At 41.9% G+C, this 14926-nt stretch overlaps 1 protein-coding gene across 5 annotated transcripts in view; it reads right to left on the bottom strand.

Moving 5' to 3' along the window:
• Positions 1–14926, bottom strand: part of NPSR1 (neuropeptide S receptor 1) — a 212282-nt gene that overhangs the window by 39837 nt on the left and 157519 nt on the right. For all 5 annotated transcript variants that reach the window (XM_055293450.1, XM_063609678.1, XM_055293451.1 and 2 more), the window contains one exon: positions 6751–6952. In XM_055293450.1, coding sequence (XP_055149425.1) covers positions 6751–6952 — 202 coding nt within the window. The remainder of the gene's footprint in view (positions 1–6750; positions 6953–14926) is intronic.

Consider the following 14926-nt stretch of genomic DNA (forward strand, 5'->3'; position numbering starts at 1 on the left):
GTAGTATTAAAGTGGCTGGTGGATCCCTACTGTGAGGACACAGAGAAGACCACTCCCACCTCCCCGAGTGCAAGGTGTGAAGGGACGGATCTTTTAACCATGCCTGCCCTGTTACACTTGCTGTTTATAGAATCACAACTGAAAGTGACCATGAGGATCCACTGGATGGAGTTACTTCTTTCTTAAGTGAGGAGGCTAAGACCTGGTAAAGTTATGCAGTTTCCTCAAGGTAACCCAAATGGTTTGAGGGAGAGTTGTGATTAGAATCCAAAAACAGGCCTTAGAGTCAGAAAAACTTGGGTCTCCTCTACTACTTGCCTGTTGTATAGTCCTGACTTCAGACAGTCTTTTAGTGACATCTATGATCCCTGATTCTGGCATTCATGGGCTTTGTTGATCCTCACCCCTTTAGTGTGGGAAGAGCAGGTGACTTGCGTCTAATCAATGCAATGTGGCAAAGGGGATGGGACTGATTACATAGAATGTAGTGCCTCTCTTGTTGGTGTCTCTACCCATTGCTGGCTTTGAAAAAGCAAGGTGCCATGAATCCCGCAGCTGCAAGAAAATGAATTCTGCTAAGGACCTAAGGGAGCTTGGAAAAGAGCCTTTCCCAGTCCAGCCTCTGATGATCCCCTGCCCTGGATAAACAACTTGATGGCTGCCTTGCCTGAGCAGAGGACCCAGTTAAGCTATGGCCAGATTCTTGACCCACAGAAACTGTGAGATAACAAACGTATCTTGATTTAAGTCACTAGGTTTGTGGTGATTTGTAATGCAGTAATAGATAACTACTACACTGAGCCTCAGTTGAGGTTCTACAAAATGGTGTTAACAATACAGACCTCTCGAACTTTTTGAGTATCAGATGTGACAATATTTAAAGTGCCAAGTACAGTGCTGGAAAATTAGTGGAGACTAATTTCCTTTCTCCTCTTTTTTTGCCTATTTTTTGCACTATATCACACCAATTCTTACATGATTTAATCCGTACCTAACAGGAAAACAAAGTGTTAATGATTCAAAAGTGTCAGCAAGTTTTGTATCCTAGATACTCGTTGATAAATATAAAAACTTCTCTTCTTTAATATTACTTGATATTTTGACTACATTAAGAACCTTGACTAAAAACTTTGGGACAAAGCAATGCTTTATTTTAAAACTGCGTATTTTCTCTCTTGAGAATTATTAGTTAAAAAAAAAAAATCAGAGCTTCAGTTTGCAGTAGCCGACAAAGCACTAATTGCTTTTAATGATCTTTAGAATATAACTTAATTAATGGCAATGTTAAAATCTCTGCTTCTTATTGCCTTTTCCCATTCTTGCTGAGCGAACCTCTCCGAGTGCTCCAGGAAAGCTCAGGGACTTTTTTGGAGCATCTCCATTCTTTCTTATATAATTGCCCAGGGACTATTTTTACAATTTGTATGCCTGCAGTAAAGAAAAAATGAGAAAAATGTTATTAGTGAGTTCAACCCTAAGTTGAATATTTGCTAGAACAGGGAAACTTCTTCCCCAGAAAGTGAAATACTGTGCAAGGTAAGGTTATACCCACCATGGAAAGTTAATGGTTATGTCAATTGCAACCCCAGTATTTAATTGACCAATAATTCAAATATTTATGGCTATCAACCATGTACACAGGGGAAAAGTTAAGAAATGTCTTATGCTTTAGGGATTTGGGCCTAAGTCACCCCTCTTTTTACTTAGGGCCAATCAGATGAGTAAGAACCAGTACCAGCTTTTCTGTTAGCATGGCGAACACCTAATAACTAGGGTATTATTGCCAAATCAGGCTACTTCTCTGAGCGTAGCAATCAAGCATCAAAGAGACATCTGCGTTGCTGTTTGTCACCATTTTTTTTTTTTTTTTGGACGCAGGGTTTTGCTCTGTCACCCAGGCTGGAGTGCAGTGTCGGGATTGTAGCTCACTGCAGCCTTGACTTCCCACCTCAGCCACCTGAATAGCTGGAACTACCAGTGTGCGCCGCCATGTCCAGCTAATTTTTGTATATTTTATAAAGACAGGGTTTCACCATGTTGCCAGGCTGGTCTTGAACTCCCGGGCCCAAGAGATCCACCTGCCTAAGCCTCCCAGAGTGCTGACATTACAGGTGTGAGTCACCACACTTGGCTTTGTCTCTTTTCCTTTTTCCTTTATGTGATCAATCAGATTGCAGATAAGTTTTGTGGATTGTCCCTGCAAAATGACTCCATAATCTGTACCTTCCTCTCCATCCAGGTTTTCAGCATTAGTGGAGACCTTACAATCTCTCTTTATTCATTCTGATGACTACTTTTATTGTGGGCCCTGTGATCCTCTTTGACCTCACACCTCATGTCCATGGACAGTGCTGGCCAGGTCCCTGGGGCCCTTTTACCCACCATGGCCATGTATTCTATCTGCAGGGCTGCACCAACCTGGCATGGGGATTTCCCACAATGTGATCCCATTTCCTAAGCAAAATAAATGAATTTTTCTCACATATGACAAATCAATGATCCATGACTAATGTGCTTTTTTCCACTTTTTTTTTTTTTTTTGCAATTGTCGGTCATGAATCTCTTCTGCTTCTACCATTATCTTACAGAGGTGAAAATGATAAGAGAATGAAAAATCAATTAGGTAGCAAGAAAATAAGGACAGCTAAAGTAAAGCAATTACACCAGGGCTAATAACCTCCCCAGCAACAATTAGACAGTTATGTCAAGTGAATTTCAAAACAACTCCTGTTGTTTTGACCCAGAAAAACAACGTATTGCCTTTGCTGTCAGTCACTATGGTTTCAACTCCTGGGAGCCTGATTTAGTGGATGATGGAACAGCTACATCATTATTCATACACAGCTCTCATGAGAGTTTGCCACCAACAATACAACTGCCTCTCTCTCTCTCTTTCCCTCCCTCCCTGTCTTTCTTCCCCCCTCCTCTTTCTTTTCTCCCTTTCTTCTCACATATATTTATGGAGGAGCTATCATATGCCAAAAACTGATGTAGGCATTAGATAGCCCGAAATTTCTATATTAGCAGTACGTGTACACGTGTGTTTGTGTTCGTGTGTGTGTGTGTGTGTATGTGTGTGAGAGACAGAGAGAGAGAGAGAATGAGAGAGGGAGAGAAAGAGTAGAGAGAGTGACATGACACATCTGTTGTTTGGTGCAATTTATTGCGTTATTCATTCAATCTAATATTCACCAACTGTTTAGTGTGTGCTGGATGTGAAATCTGGAAATGAAGAGGCCACAGTCCCCGCACTCATGAGATACAGTCACACTGCCATGAAGTCTAAATGATGACATGGACAAAGTAAAGTTGGAGGTTAGGGAGTGAGGACCTGAGGTGCCTCTTGGTCCAGGGTTGGCAAGGGAAGCTCTACTGTGGAGTTGGTATTGGAAATGAGACACGAGGGATGTGAACTAGTTGGCTGAAACAAGGCAAGGTGAGTTTGGCAGAGTGTTCAGGCATGGGAGTGATGCACATGGGCCAGAGGGGTGTTTGTTCCATGGCTGGAGCTGGGAGTGCAGGTGAGGCATCAGCAGCTCCCCATGAAGCAGCCAGGGAATCTTTGAAAAAGACAAGTAGATCTTGTCCTAGCAGATACTTAAATGCATACGAAGCTGGGCAATAAGTAAAACAATGAGGTATTTGTGGCAGAAAAGCTGCTGAGTTAGTTATTTGTGCTTTTTCTTTTTTTCTTAATTACGTCAATCACTACTATTAATAATCAAAAACAAAATAAAACCATACTCAATATGAGGCAAATGACAAATTAGGAGAAATATTTGCAACATATGCAAAAAGAAAAAGGTTATTGTATAAATAATTTCTAAAGATAGAGAATAGAGAAAATAAAAACATTTAAACAAGAAAAGTGGCATTACTTTCAATGGCAAAATCTGCAATTACTTTTGCACCAACCTAATAAATACTTTAAAAGAAACAAACATATAAAATATATTTAATCTCATTTGTAATGAAAGAAATGCAAAATAAAACAACTAAGATATGTTTTTCTTTTCTGTCAATTTGGTAAATGTAGCATATGTAGCATGCATGAAGGACAGTGAGGCATGGTGAACACGAGCGAACACTTTCCTTGCGCTGTTTTCTTTGTCTATTTAAGCTTGAAATGAAGAATTTAACCTTACTCAGAGAATTGAGCCCAGGGGGCCAGAATATAGGTAATAAAGAAAGAATAAGAGTTGAACCTTATCTCTGAGATGAAATTGTAGCACCTATGCCAGGTACTAGTTGCAAACAAGTTCCTCACAAAACTCCCCCGCCCAGGGCCTGGTCTTGTTTGAGAAGATAGTTGTTGCTGAAGGAGGTGGAGGATGTTAGTACCCCTGAGAGAAGTTCTTTCTTCAGCAGCGGGGAGCCACGAAAGAGGGAAGGTGATGGAAGAGGAACCTCTTGTCAGGTAGGAAATGCTTCAGAGAAGCTCAAGGATGGCTGGAGGCCATGGCTGAGTTTTCATGACTGTCACAGCTGGAAGAAAGGAGCTAGGATCAGGCCTTACAGAGACTTTAGCTTGGTGAGAGCTGAGGGAAACCAGTTTTTGAAATCATTTCCCTCAATCAGCAAACACATTGTATTTTGCCCTTTCAAGGGGAAAACACACTAGCTAGCCCATAGGCAAGTTTGAGAAGTCCTGGTGGAAAAAGTAGCCCAAATTAATAGGGAAATCATAGATACAGGATAACCTGAGCTGCGTGGTCCATGTGCTGCAGCATCCACTCTGCTGAGCAGGGACTTTGACTGGAGCTCATTTCTTGAGCTGATGGGAAATCAATCAACAGTGAAGCCAGGACATGCACTGCCACTGAAATCGATGCCTCAGTTGCTCAGGATGACACAAGCCGCTTTCTTCCAAATGCTCTCTGACTGCTGTGGCTCACTTGCCTGTCTCCTCTGCCATGGGCCCCTTCCCACGTGCTGTGACTTACCTTGGATGGTTGTCTAAATAACCTTTTCTCCTTCAAACTTTCTCTCAAGCTCAGCTTGATGGAGTGGAGGGCAATAAGTCAAAATAAAGTGTTGGTGTTAAGTTGTCCATTCAGCAGAGATGACCAAACAACACCCCATCTTGCAAAGGCTGCTGGGTTGGCTATTGAGGTCACTCTGTGCTTGCCCATCTCAATCTCTGATGAGGGGGCGGGGGCAAGGCAGTTAGCTTCTTTTAGTCTTAATTCTACTCTTATGAAAAATTCAGGGATTTGACCATATGATGGATAACGTTTCTCCCAGCTATAGTATTTTATTAGACTAAAGATGAATAATGAGCAAGAAAAGATGACTCCCACCATATCAGAAAACACTTGAAAAGCATGCAACCAGCTTAGTAATTAAAGAAATGCATATTAAAACAATGAAATACTTTTTAAACTCTTAGGTTGGCAAAGATTTAGTAAGGTAATAGTGCGACCTTCCATTGGATCAGGGGAGCAGAAAACAAGAGCCCTTGTATGGTGTTGCCCAGAATATACCTTTTCTACAAGTGATCTTAGCTAACAGGCCAAGAAGCAATACAGCATTTCTCAAGGGCAGCTTGTGACTATGCATCAAAAGTTTTAAAATGTGCATCATCTTTTATCAATACCTTTGATCTGGTAATTCCATGAGAATGAGTTATGAGGAAATAACCAGAGACTCATGTACAGTTTTAAGTACAAAGATTTTTATCACAGCTCTCTTTATCAAAAACAAAGGCTGATCTTCCTTTGCTTACAGTGTGTTATATGACACACTATAGCAGGCTTAGAAGTACTCAAAAGGTGCAGGATCATCATGGCTCAAGGATACACACAATGTGCCAGGTCTCTTCCTGTAGTCTCCCACCCTATCTACACATGCAGAGCCCATTTCAGAGGGTGATCCTGCCACATGGCATGGCCAAGTGAGATCCTATCTTGACCAGGTTGTTGTGCTAATCTCTGTTGAAAGACCATCTACAGCTCACCATTGGCTGCAGGACAAAGGACATCCTATGACTTTTTTGCCAAGGTCATTCACAACTGAGCCTCCCCCAACCACTGGAAGGAGCTTACTGCCAACTTCTGTCCCATTGGCACTGCGTACCTGTCCACTCTGCCTCTACACTCACTCCAATTTCTGGTCATCACAGACTCTGCTTCCTCCCCACTTCTCCCTTATCCTACCTGAATCATTTCCTCCTTCATTGGTGGCTTCCAAAATATATTCCCTGCCATTATCTGACTCCACTGCATAGACAGTTTAGCATATTAGTGACTACTGAGTTTTGTGTTCAGTTTGTTTCAAGTATATCTATCTTTTCATTTACAAAATCCCTGAAACTGGTAATTTGCCTTATATTTGGAAGGCTGTGAGATATAAAAGAAATAATATGGTATGAAATCAGAAAAACCTGGATATCAATCCTGTTTGATGTTGAGTAAGTTACTTAACCACTCTGAGCTTGAGTTTCATTATTCATTAAATTGGGACAATGGAAATTATTTCACAGGGTTATACTGTGGCTAATGTGATAATTGTTAGCTATTTAGCACAATGCCTGCCCTATATACCCAGTAATTGTTAATTCTCTTCTCCTTACTCTACTTTGAAGAAATTGGGCTTAGCCTATGGTAGCTACACATAAAATCTTGTGGCCTGGTCAGTTCCCCCAAGGGCACTAGGAAAAATGGGCTGTAGGGGAGGAGAGCAGTAGCTGGCGAAATAGGAAAGTCCCCCACCCCGCCCACACTGTGTGGTCCTGGCCTGACAGCTTCTTACCTGATGATTGTCAGAGGGATGAAGTACACCAGGAAGGCCACGATGGTCATGTATGGGGTCCAGTAGGAGTCGTCAGGCCATAGGGCCCAGCACTGCACTTCACCGTTGGACAGTGTCCTCTTCCCAAATATGATCAGGGTGGGAATGGAGAACAGGAAAGACAGGCTCCAGGCAATCACAATGAGGACCCTGGCTTGCTTTTCTGCCCAAAGAAAAGAGAGGAATGTCTGGGTATGTGGCAACCATTTTTGGGAGCACAATGGAGTCTGCTATAGAAAAGGATCACTGTGGGGCAGCCACCTGGACCTCACAGAACCTCCCAGAGCCTCAGTTTCCTCATCTGTAAACAGGGAGACAGTATCCCCATACAGAGTCAATGTGAAGATTACAAAGGGAAGCTTGAACAGAAGCCAGAACATTGCCTGGCCTAAGGTTGGTGCTTCTTCTTTCCTGATTTACCCATTTGACTTGAGATGCTGACGCATCCATTCCTGCACTATTAGGGAGCTCAGTTTGTACCATGTACATTTGGTAAGTTGTGGTGCAAATGCTGAGTTGTGTCTACCCACATGCAGTCTCTTGTTACCAGGCAGGGCTACAGCCGTTGGTCCATGTGGCATCCTTTCACTGTACCCAGCACTGCAAAGCACTGGGAGAGTTTTTGAGAGTTATTTGCCAAATGGGAAGGAACCTTCTTTCTTTTTTTTTGGTAGGAACATGGGTGGACTTATAAGGCAGAGAAAGAACACTGAACTTTGTTCTGGAGAGTAGGGTGCATTCAAAACCAGCCCAGAAACCTGGTAGCTATGTCTGCACACTGGATTTCAGTTGCAATATTCTGACCTTGGCTAAACCATGCAGTCTCAGTCTCATCTTTTCTTTAAATTGGAATAAAAAATACCTGCTCTGGCCACCTCAGCAGGTTATGATGGGGCTGGAGAGAGACAATTAATACATAAGCAAGTACCTTTAAAATACACCCTTGTTATGATGTGATGCTTTCTGTCAAGCTGTTGTTGAAGCTCTTGTCTTAATAGCTCACCTAGCTGGGCTTTCTGTGCTCATTGGCCCTGGGACCTTCTTCCAGAAACAGGAGGCCACCTTGCTCCCCTACTTTCAACTTGGAAAGCAGGTGTGTGTCTTTGGGTGGGGTTGGAATGTAGAGTCAGGTGGTGTTCGACAGTGCGTTGACTGTGGTCGAGCTATAGGAAGTGAGAAAAATCTAGAGGAACCTATGGAGTCTATTAAAATCCAAACCTGAAATATTTAGGAGAATAATATCTAGGGTTCTGTTCTTGCTGAATTGTACTCACTGAGAAGAGATATTAGATTCATGTAGAAAAGAGTTGTTATTGGCCCACTGAGCAAGCAGGAGTCTTGGGGTAGAATTATAATAGCAATCTGATTAAGGTCTTTCCTGTTCCTTACATGCAACCAGTAATCCACTGGGGACAGGGGGAGAGGTTTTCCTGCCTGCATTTGGAAACTCAAGGCCCTTGATGTTAGTGATGACTCATAGGTGACAAACATTGGTCAATTTAATAATCACCTGAAAATTAGTAATTAAAATCCTAGATAACAATAAAAAAACCCAAATTCCCAAGAAGATTTCAAGTTAAGTCTTTTCTCCCTAGGTGGGCTTGCTTCAAGTAGGAAGTCCAGCAGAGGTACCGGCCCTTCCGCTTTCTATCCTTGTCTGCTATTCCTCCTCCTCCCCCAGGTTGCTATCCACATTGGGGTCTCTCCGGAGCTGGGGTACAGGGAACCAGGAGGAGGAAGAAGACAGAGTCCTCACTTGACTGCTGCCGTCATCAGAGGGCTTTGTGCTCTCTGTGCCTGGCTGCATCCAAAGCTGATTCTTGGTCCCCTGAGGAACTTTTCTGGGTCCTTTGGAAATTCTCCTGTGAGTGCTGGTGGCCACTTGCTTGACTTGGGCAGTGACCTTCCACCTTCCCTGGTGACCTCCAGGGAGGCCTCTCTCTCTGGCAGAAATGTCTGGGGCAGGATCTTTTTTAAACACAGCCTCAGGCAAACTTCGCGATGCAGGTTCTACATCAGCCCCCTGGGCTGGGACCACAGCACCAACCAGCTTCTCTTCAATGTTCTCAGGTGTGATGTAGTCATTGGTCCACAATGCTCTCAAATACAGGGAACATGTCAAGCTCTGTGAGTCACCATGTGAAGCCCTCTCACTAGACTTAGTTTATGTAGACATCGAGTCACCTGTGATTAGGACAGTATGAAAGGTGAAAGAGAGACTGAGAATAGTGTCAACATCTTCACTGGACGAGGGCCATGGCCATATGGGCACAGACATGGGGGAGACATTGTAGAAGGTAGTCTAGACTGATAGCATAAGCATCAGAGAAACAGAGCAGGCATGTATATACAATACTGAAGGAGAAATGGCCTGGAGGTGGTCTAGAAAGGTAGGAAAATGTCTTCACCACCACCAGGCCATGAGGTACCTAAAAAGGAAGGTTGAGGAGCATGCTTTTGAGATGTCTTAGGGGAATCAGCCACCTCAGGAGGCAGGAGGTGGAGGGAGCCTCCTATTAGGAGGTTGACGGTATAGGGGAGCTGGTCCCTAAAGGAAAAGAGAAAAACCCGGGGTGCAGAGAAGCAGCGGGAGTTCAGATTAGGAAAGAAGCAGGGTGGGATGAAGAGGGCAGGTGATAGGACTGGAGGGGGTTCTTCTTGATAGTGGGGGTGTGAAGCCTGATGGGTTTCTATGGCCCTGGGTGACATTAGTAGCTGACCCCTGTGCTCTTGTTCTTTCAATGGTTAGAATTCTAATGTCATCTCCTTCTATAGGTCCCAGGGCACTTTTAAGGGCAACATGTGACTCCTGGGCCCCACAGAGTTTCCACTTGATGGATGAACAGTGCATTCACTTTTGAGAGGGATGGACAGGGAAACAGATTAAGAGAGTATAGAATCATACTTTACAATCAATTCTACCAAGGTCTCCGAAGATGTTTCCCCAAAGGCCCAGCAGGGTACAGGCTTGGAGCTGTTTTTCTCATACTGGTGCTGGGGCTACACTGGGAAAGCCCCATTCTCTTAGGCTGTGACGCAGCTGCCACAGCAGGGAGACTGATGGCCTTCCAGGCAGCTGAGCCCATTTGCCATGAAGAGTGACTTCTCAGGGCTGAAGGATCCGAGATCGAAGAGATGAGATGCAGGTTTGCATATGAGGTAGACTGTCTCATGTTTCTCACCCCCAGAAAGTCAGACTCCCTTTTCCATGTGCTCTTGTCCATTTCTGCACTTCTCTGCCGCTTAGCCTTCCTCTTTTCCATGTAACTCATTTACCTTTTTATAAAATCGTATAAGTTACACACATTGATTACAGAAACACTAGCAAATAAAAATAAGCGAAAAGGAAAAACATTCATAGTGGCACCAACCAGAAACGTCAAGCTTAAATTTTGATAACGCATGCATATATAATACATAGATTACACATTTAGAAATGAGATCATGATACAGATACTACCTTGTAACCTAATTTTTTTCCTCTGAAAAGCCTGTTATGACCATCTTTTCCTGTTAAGAAATATGAACTTGTACAAGTGGTATTTTTTTTTCAGGTAGTAAGATCCTTTCTTCAAATATAATTTTATCTCGAACCCAGTATAGGAAAGTGTTGAAAGCTCAGGTAGCTTTGGTTGAAACTGAGACAGCCAGCAGCTCCCAGATCTGCCCTGGAGCAGGCCAGCAAAATGAGCCCTCTGGGGGTCAGTGTGGGAAGTGCAATTGGAAAAGCGCTGATAAATAATATTTTTTCCAATGGTTACACCATACTCGAATTTTATCAATAGCCGATTATTATCTAAGTTGTTTTCCATTTTTTATTATAAATAATTTATATTCATCTATTTTTCTCAGTTCTAGTTATTCCTTAGGATAAACTCTTAGAAACAGAAGATTTATAAACTTTTGACAAATATTGTTACATTTCCCTCAAAAGTGCCTGCTAATTATGGCTCTCACTATAACAACAAAAGTACCGATTTCCTTATACTCTCCTAATAGTTAGATAATTCTTCCTTTTAATCTTGTTATGTGGTTGGTAAAATTTTGTATTCAAATGTTCAATCTTGCAATTCTTTAATTAGTAGTCAAAATGAACATTTCTATACATTTTCTATTCATTTATGGTTTTATTTTATTTTATTTTATTTTTTTATTTTTATTTTTGGCGAAGTCTTGCTCTGTTGCCAACGCTAGAGGGCTAGAGTGCAGTGGCGCCATCTCCACTTACTGCAACCTCCGCCTCCCAGGTTCAAGCAATTCTTGTGCCTCAGCCTCTTGAGTAGCTGGGATTACAGGTGTGTGCCACCTCGCCCAGCTAATTTTTGTATTTTTTTAGTAGAGACAGCGTTTCACTATGTTGGCCAGGCTGGTCCCAAACTTGTGACCTCAAGTGATCCACCCACCTCAGCCTCCCGAAGTGCTGGGATTACCGGCGTGGGCCACAGCACCTGGTCTCATTTATGTTTCTTTGTTTCTTGCTAGTCTGTTCATGCCCTTTGCCCATTTACTCAATTAGAATGTTTTTATTTCTTTGCCAGACTTCTTTATAAAAAGAATATTTTTCTTTGCCTGTTATATAAAAATATTTTCCATTTATAATTTTGCTTTTTAAGTTTGTTTATGGATATGTATTATTTACATAAATAATTTAAATTTTTATGTAGTAAAAAACTATATTTTCCTTGTTGTTTCTGCTTTTGATATGGTTCCTGGAAAGGCCTTTCCCTCACCGAAATTATGAAGGTGTTACCCAAATATTCTTTTGCTCCTTTTATGTTTAAAGTGTTAATTTTTTCAATCCAACTAAAATTTACTTTGTTATTAGCTATGGTGGGTGGTGATCTAATATTCTGAAAAAAGGTCAGACAGCTGTTTCAACACCGTATACCAATTCATTTTTTGCCAACTGATTTGAAATTTTGTATGATTTATATGTGTTATTCCGGTTCCAGTATTATATTGTTTTAATTATCAAAGTTTTATATTACATTTTAATATAACACTGCATATTTCTTTTTATTATTTTGATATTTTTCTAATTATTCTCATATTCATTTCTGGTGAAGAGCTTTAAAATTGTCAACTTTTCTGGAGTTGCTGCTTCAGTAAATAGTAGTAAAAAATAAATAAAATATGGCCTCCCCTCAGTTAAGCGGCCATTGCCTTGTGCCTGCACAGCTACATTTGACTCCCTCCTGGCTTTTCCCTGCTCCATGACTCTCCCAGAGAGCCCTGCCACTCTGGGGGAAATCTCTTCTTTCTACGGCTTTCTCTCAGCTGAGCCGCATAAACTCCGAACCCTGCCTCTCAGCTGCCCTTAAATTCTGACAAGCTGCGGCACTAAAATGACTCCCGCGTTGTTTCCTGGAACCTCTCGTGTCCCGTTCTCACCGGCTGCCCTCACCCTATAAACTTGTGAGTATCAGTTCATCCTCTACAAGGCCAGGGAGTTCTCCCGGGGGCTGAATTATACATTATACACTTGGCTTCCGTGTTTCATCTGCTCCCTCGTGTGCTGGGAATTCTTAGAAGTTTCTGGTATTTGGATGGCTTCTTTCCTTGGCTCTCATTCTAGTTGCAGGTCTCCCCGTTTTTACATTTCTTCATTGACTTTCGTTGGGACTGGGCAGAGGAAGGGAGCTGGCTAATGTGTTTCTAAGCTTTCATCTTTCCCAGAAGCTATTGATGATGAGGATTTTCCAAGCACCTTATGTTGAGCCTCTCTTAATTTTGTAGTGAGGGAATAAATTGTTTTACATCTTTAGAAAAGCACTATAATATTAATTGCTGCCTTTCTGATAATTTAGGACACTATTCATGATATTACACAGTGTCTCCCAGAACTAGACATATTTTCCACGAGCAAACAGCTAATTTTTTAACCTAGTGAATATGGTGAAACATGTAATTCATCATGTCACCCTCTGACTATGGGTCTCAAGTCTGTACCTCTAACAAGTTTTCTGGGACTTCCCTCATGCAATTTCCTATACTTATTTTTCCTTCACTTTTATTTCTTCACCTTAAAATACTTTAGCGTCGATGTCCTTTTGTCTACCACATTTAATCCTTTCTAAAGTCGGCTAGGCATAAACAAAAAGATGGATAAATAAGTGTATCAAGGGGCAGGCGCAGTGTCTCATGCCTGTAATCCCAGCACTTTGGAAGGCCAAGGTGGATTGCTTGAGCCCAGTAGTTCGAGACCAGCTTGGCCAACACGGTGAAACCCCATCTCTACTAAAATACAAAAATTAGGCAGGCGTGGTGATGCACACCTGTAATCCCAGCTACTCGGGAGGCTGAGGCACAAGAATCACTTGAACCTGGGAGGTAGAAGTTGCAGTGAGCTGAGATCATGCCACTGCACTCCAGCCCAGGTGGCAGAGCGAGACTCTGTCTAAAAAAAAAAAAAAAAAAAGTATCACAAATCCATGAATGTAAACCAAAAATAAAGTTATAAGGCCCCCCAACCATCTGAATGGATTTCCTCCTCAGCCAAGGCTGTTTACAGATTTAACCTGAGAGGCTGTTCCAAGCCATGATGGGAAGTGCGGGTTCAGATGTGTCTCATTATACCTCTCCAGCGTTAACATCAACACAGACTTTAAGTCTAATGAGCAACATTTTACAACATAATCTCCCTGAAGAGAAAACCTAAAAGTTTCCTCTGCAAATAAGAAGTTTGGTCTCCACGATTCTTTATCTTAATTCAGATATTCCTTTCTGTTGATCCCAGGTCTTTAGATAAACTTAACCAATTGTCAACCAGAAAAAATTTAAATCTAACTATAATCTGGAAGCTTCGCCCACCCCACCCCACCCCACCCTACCCAACCCTGCCATTTCGGACCAACCCTATGTATTTCTTAAATGTGTTTGATTAAAGGCTCATGTCGCCCTAAAATGTATAAAACCAAGCTGTACCCTGACCACCTTGGGCACATATTCTCGTGACCTCCTGAGGGCTTTGTCCATTGTCACTGATATTTCACTCAGAATAAATCTCTACAAATATTTTACAGAATTTGACGTTTCATTGACACATTTTTGCATACCTATGTCATGAAATGTCTCTGCTATCTCCCCTGCCTCATCAATTTCCTGCCTCCCCTATCATAATAACTAGGGCTGCACAGTGCCCAGAAAACTTGGTACAGGTCTCAACCTTCACAAAACAGACACACCAAATGACTGAGAAGAAACCCAGGGAACAAGTATACTTTCTATTTTTAAAATTAACTTCTAAACCACTTTATTGATGTATAATTGGCATATAAAAAGCTATACATATTCAATGCATACCACTTAATGTGTCTAGAGATATGTATACATTCCTGTAACCATCATTACAAGAAATGCCATAAATGTATCCATCACCTCCAAAGACTTCTTCCTGCCCCCCTTTAGTATTGTTTTGTTTAATTTTTTCCTTTTGTGGTAAGAGCACTTAACATAAGGTTTACCTTGTTAGCAAATTCTTTTTTAAAAATTATTATTATACATTAAGTTCTAGGGTACATGTGCACAACGTGCAGGTTAGATACATAGGTATACATGTGCCATGTTGGTTTGCTGCACCCATCAACTTGTCATTTACATTAGGTATTTCTGCTAATGCTATCCCTCCCCCAGCCCCCCACTCCCTGACAGGCCCTGGTGCCTCATGTTCCCCAATCTGTGTCCAAGTGTTCTCGTTGTTCAGTTCCCACCTATGAGTGAGAACATGTGGTGTTTGGTTTTCTGTCTTTGTGATAGTTTGCTGAGAATGATGGTTTCCAGCTTTATCCGTGTCCCTGCAAAGGACCCGAACTCATCCTTTTTTATGGCTGCATAGTATTCCATGGTGTATATGTGCCACATTTTCTTAATCCAGTCTATCATTGATGGACATTTGGGTTGGTTCCAAGTCTTTGCTATTGTGAATAGTGCTGCAATAAACATACGTGTGCATGTGTCTTTATAGTAGCATGATTTATAATCCTTTGGGTATATACCAGTAATAAGATTGCTGGGTCAAATAGTATTTCTAGTTCTAGATCCTTGAGGAATCGCCACACTGTGTTCCACAATGGTTTAACTAATTTACACTCCCACCAACAGTGTAAAAGTGTTCCTATTTCTCCACATCCTCTCCAGC

Source organism: Symphalangus syndactylus, chromosome 9 (genome assembly GCF_028878055.3).
Source record: "Symphalangus syndactylus isolate Jambi chromosome 9, NHGRI_mSymSyn1-v2.1_pri, whole genome shotgun sequence".
In the NCBI taxonomy this organism is placed as follows: Eukaryota; Metazoa; Chordata; class Mammalia; order Primates; family Hylobatidae; genus Symphalangus; species Symphalangus syndactylus.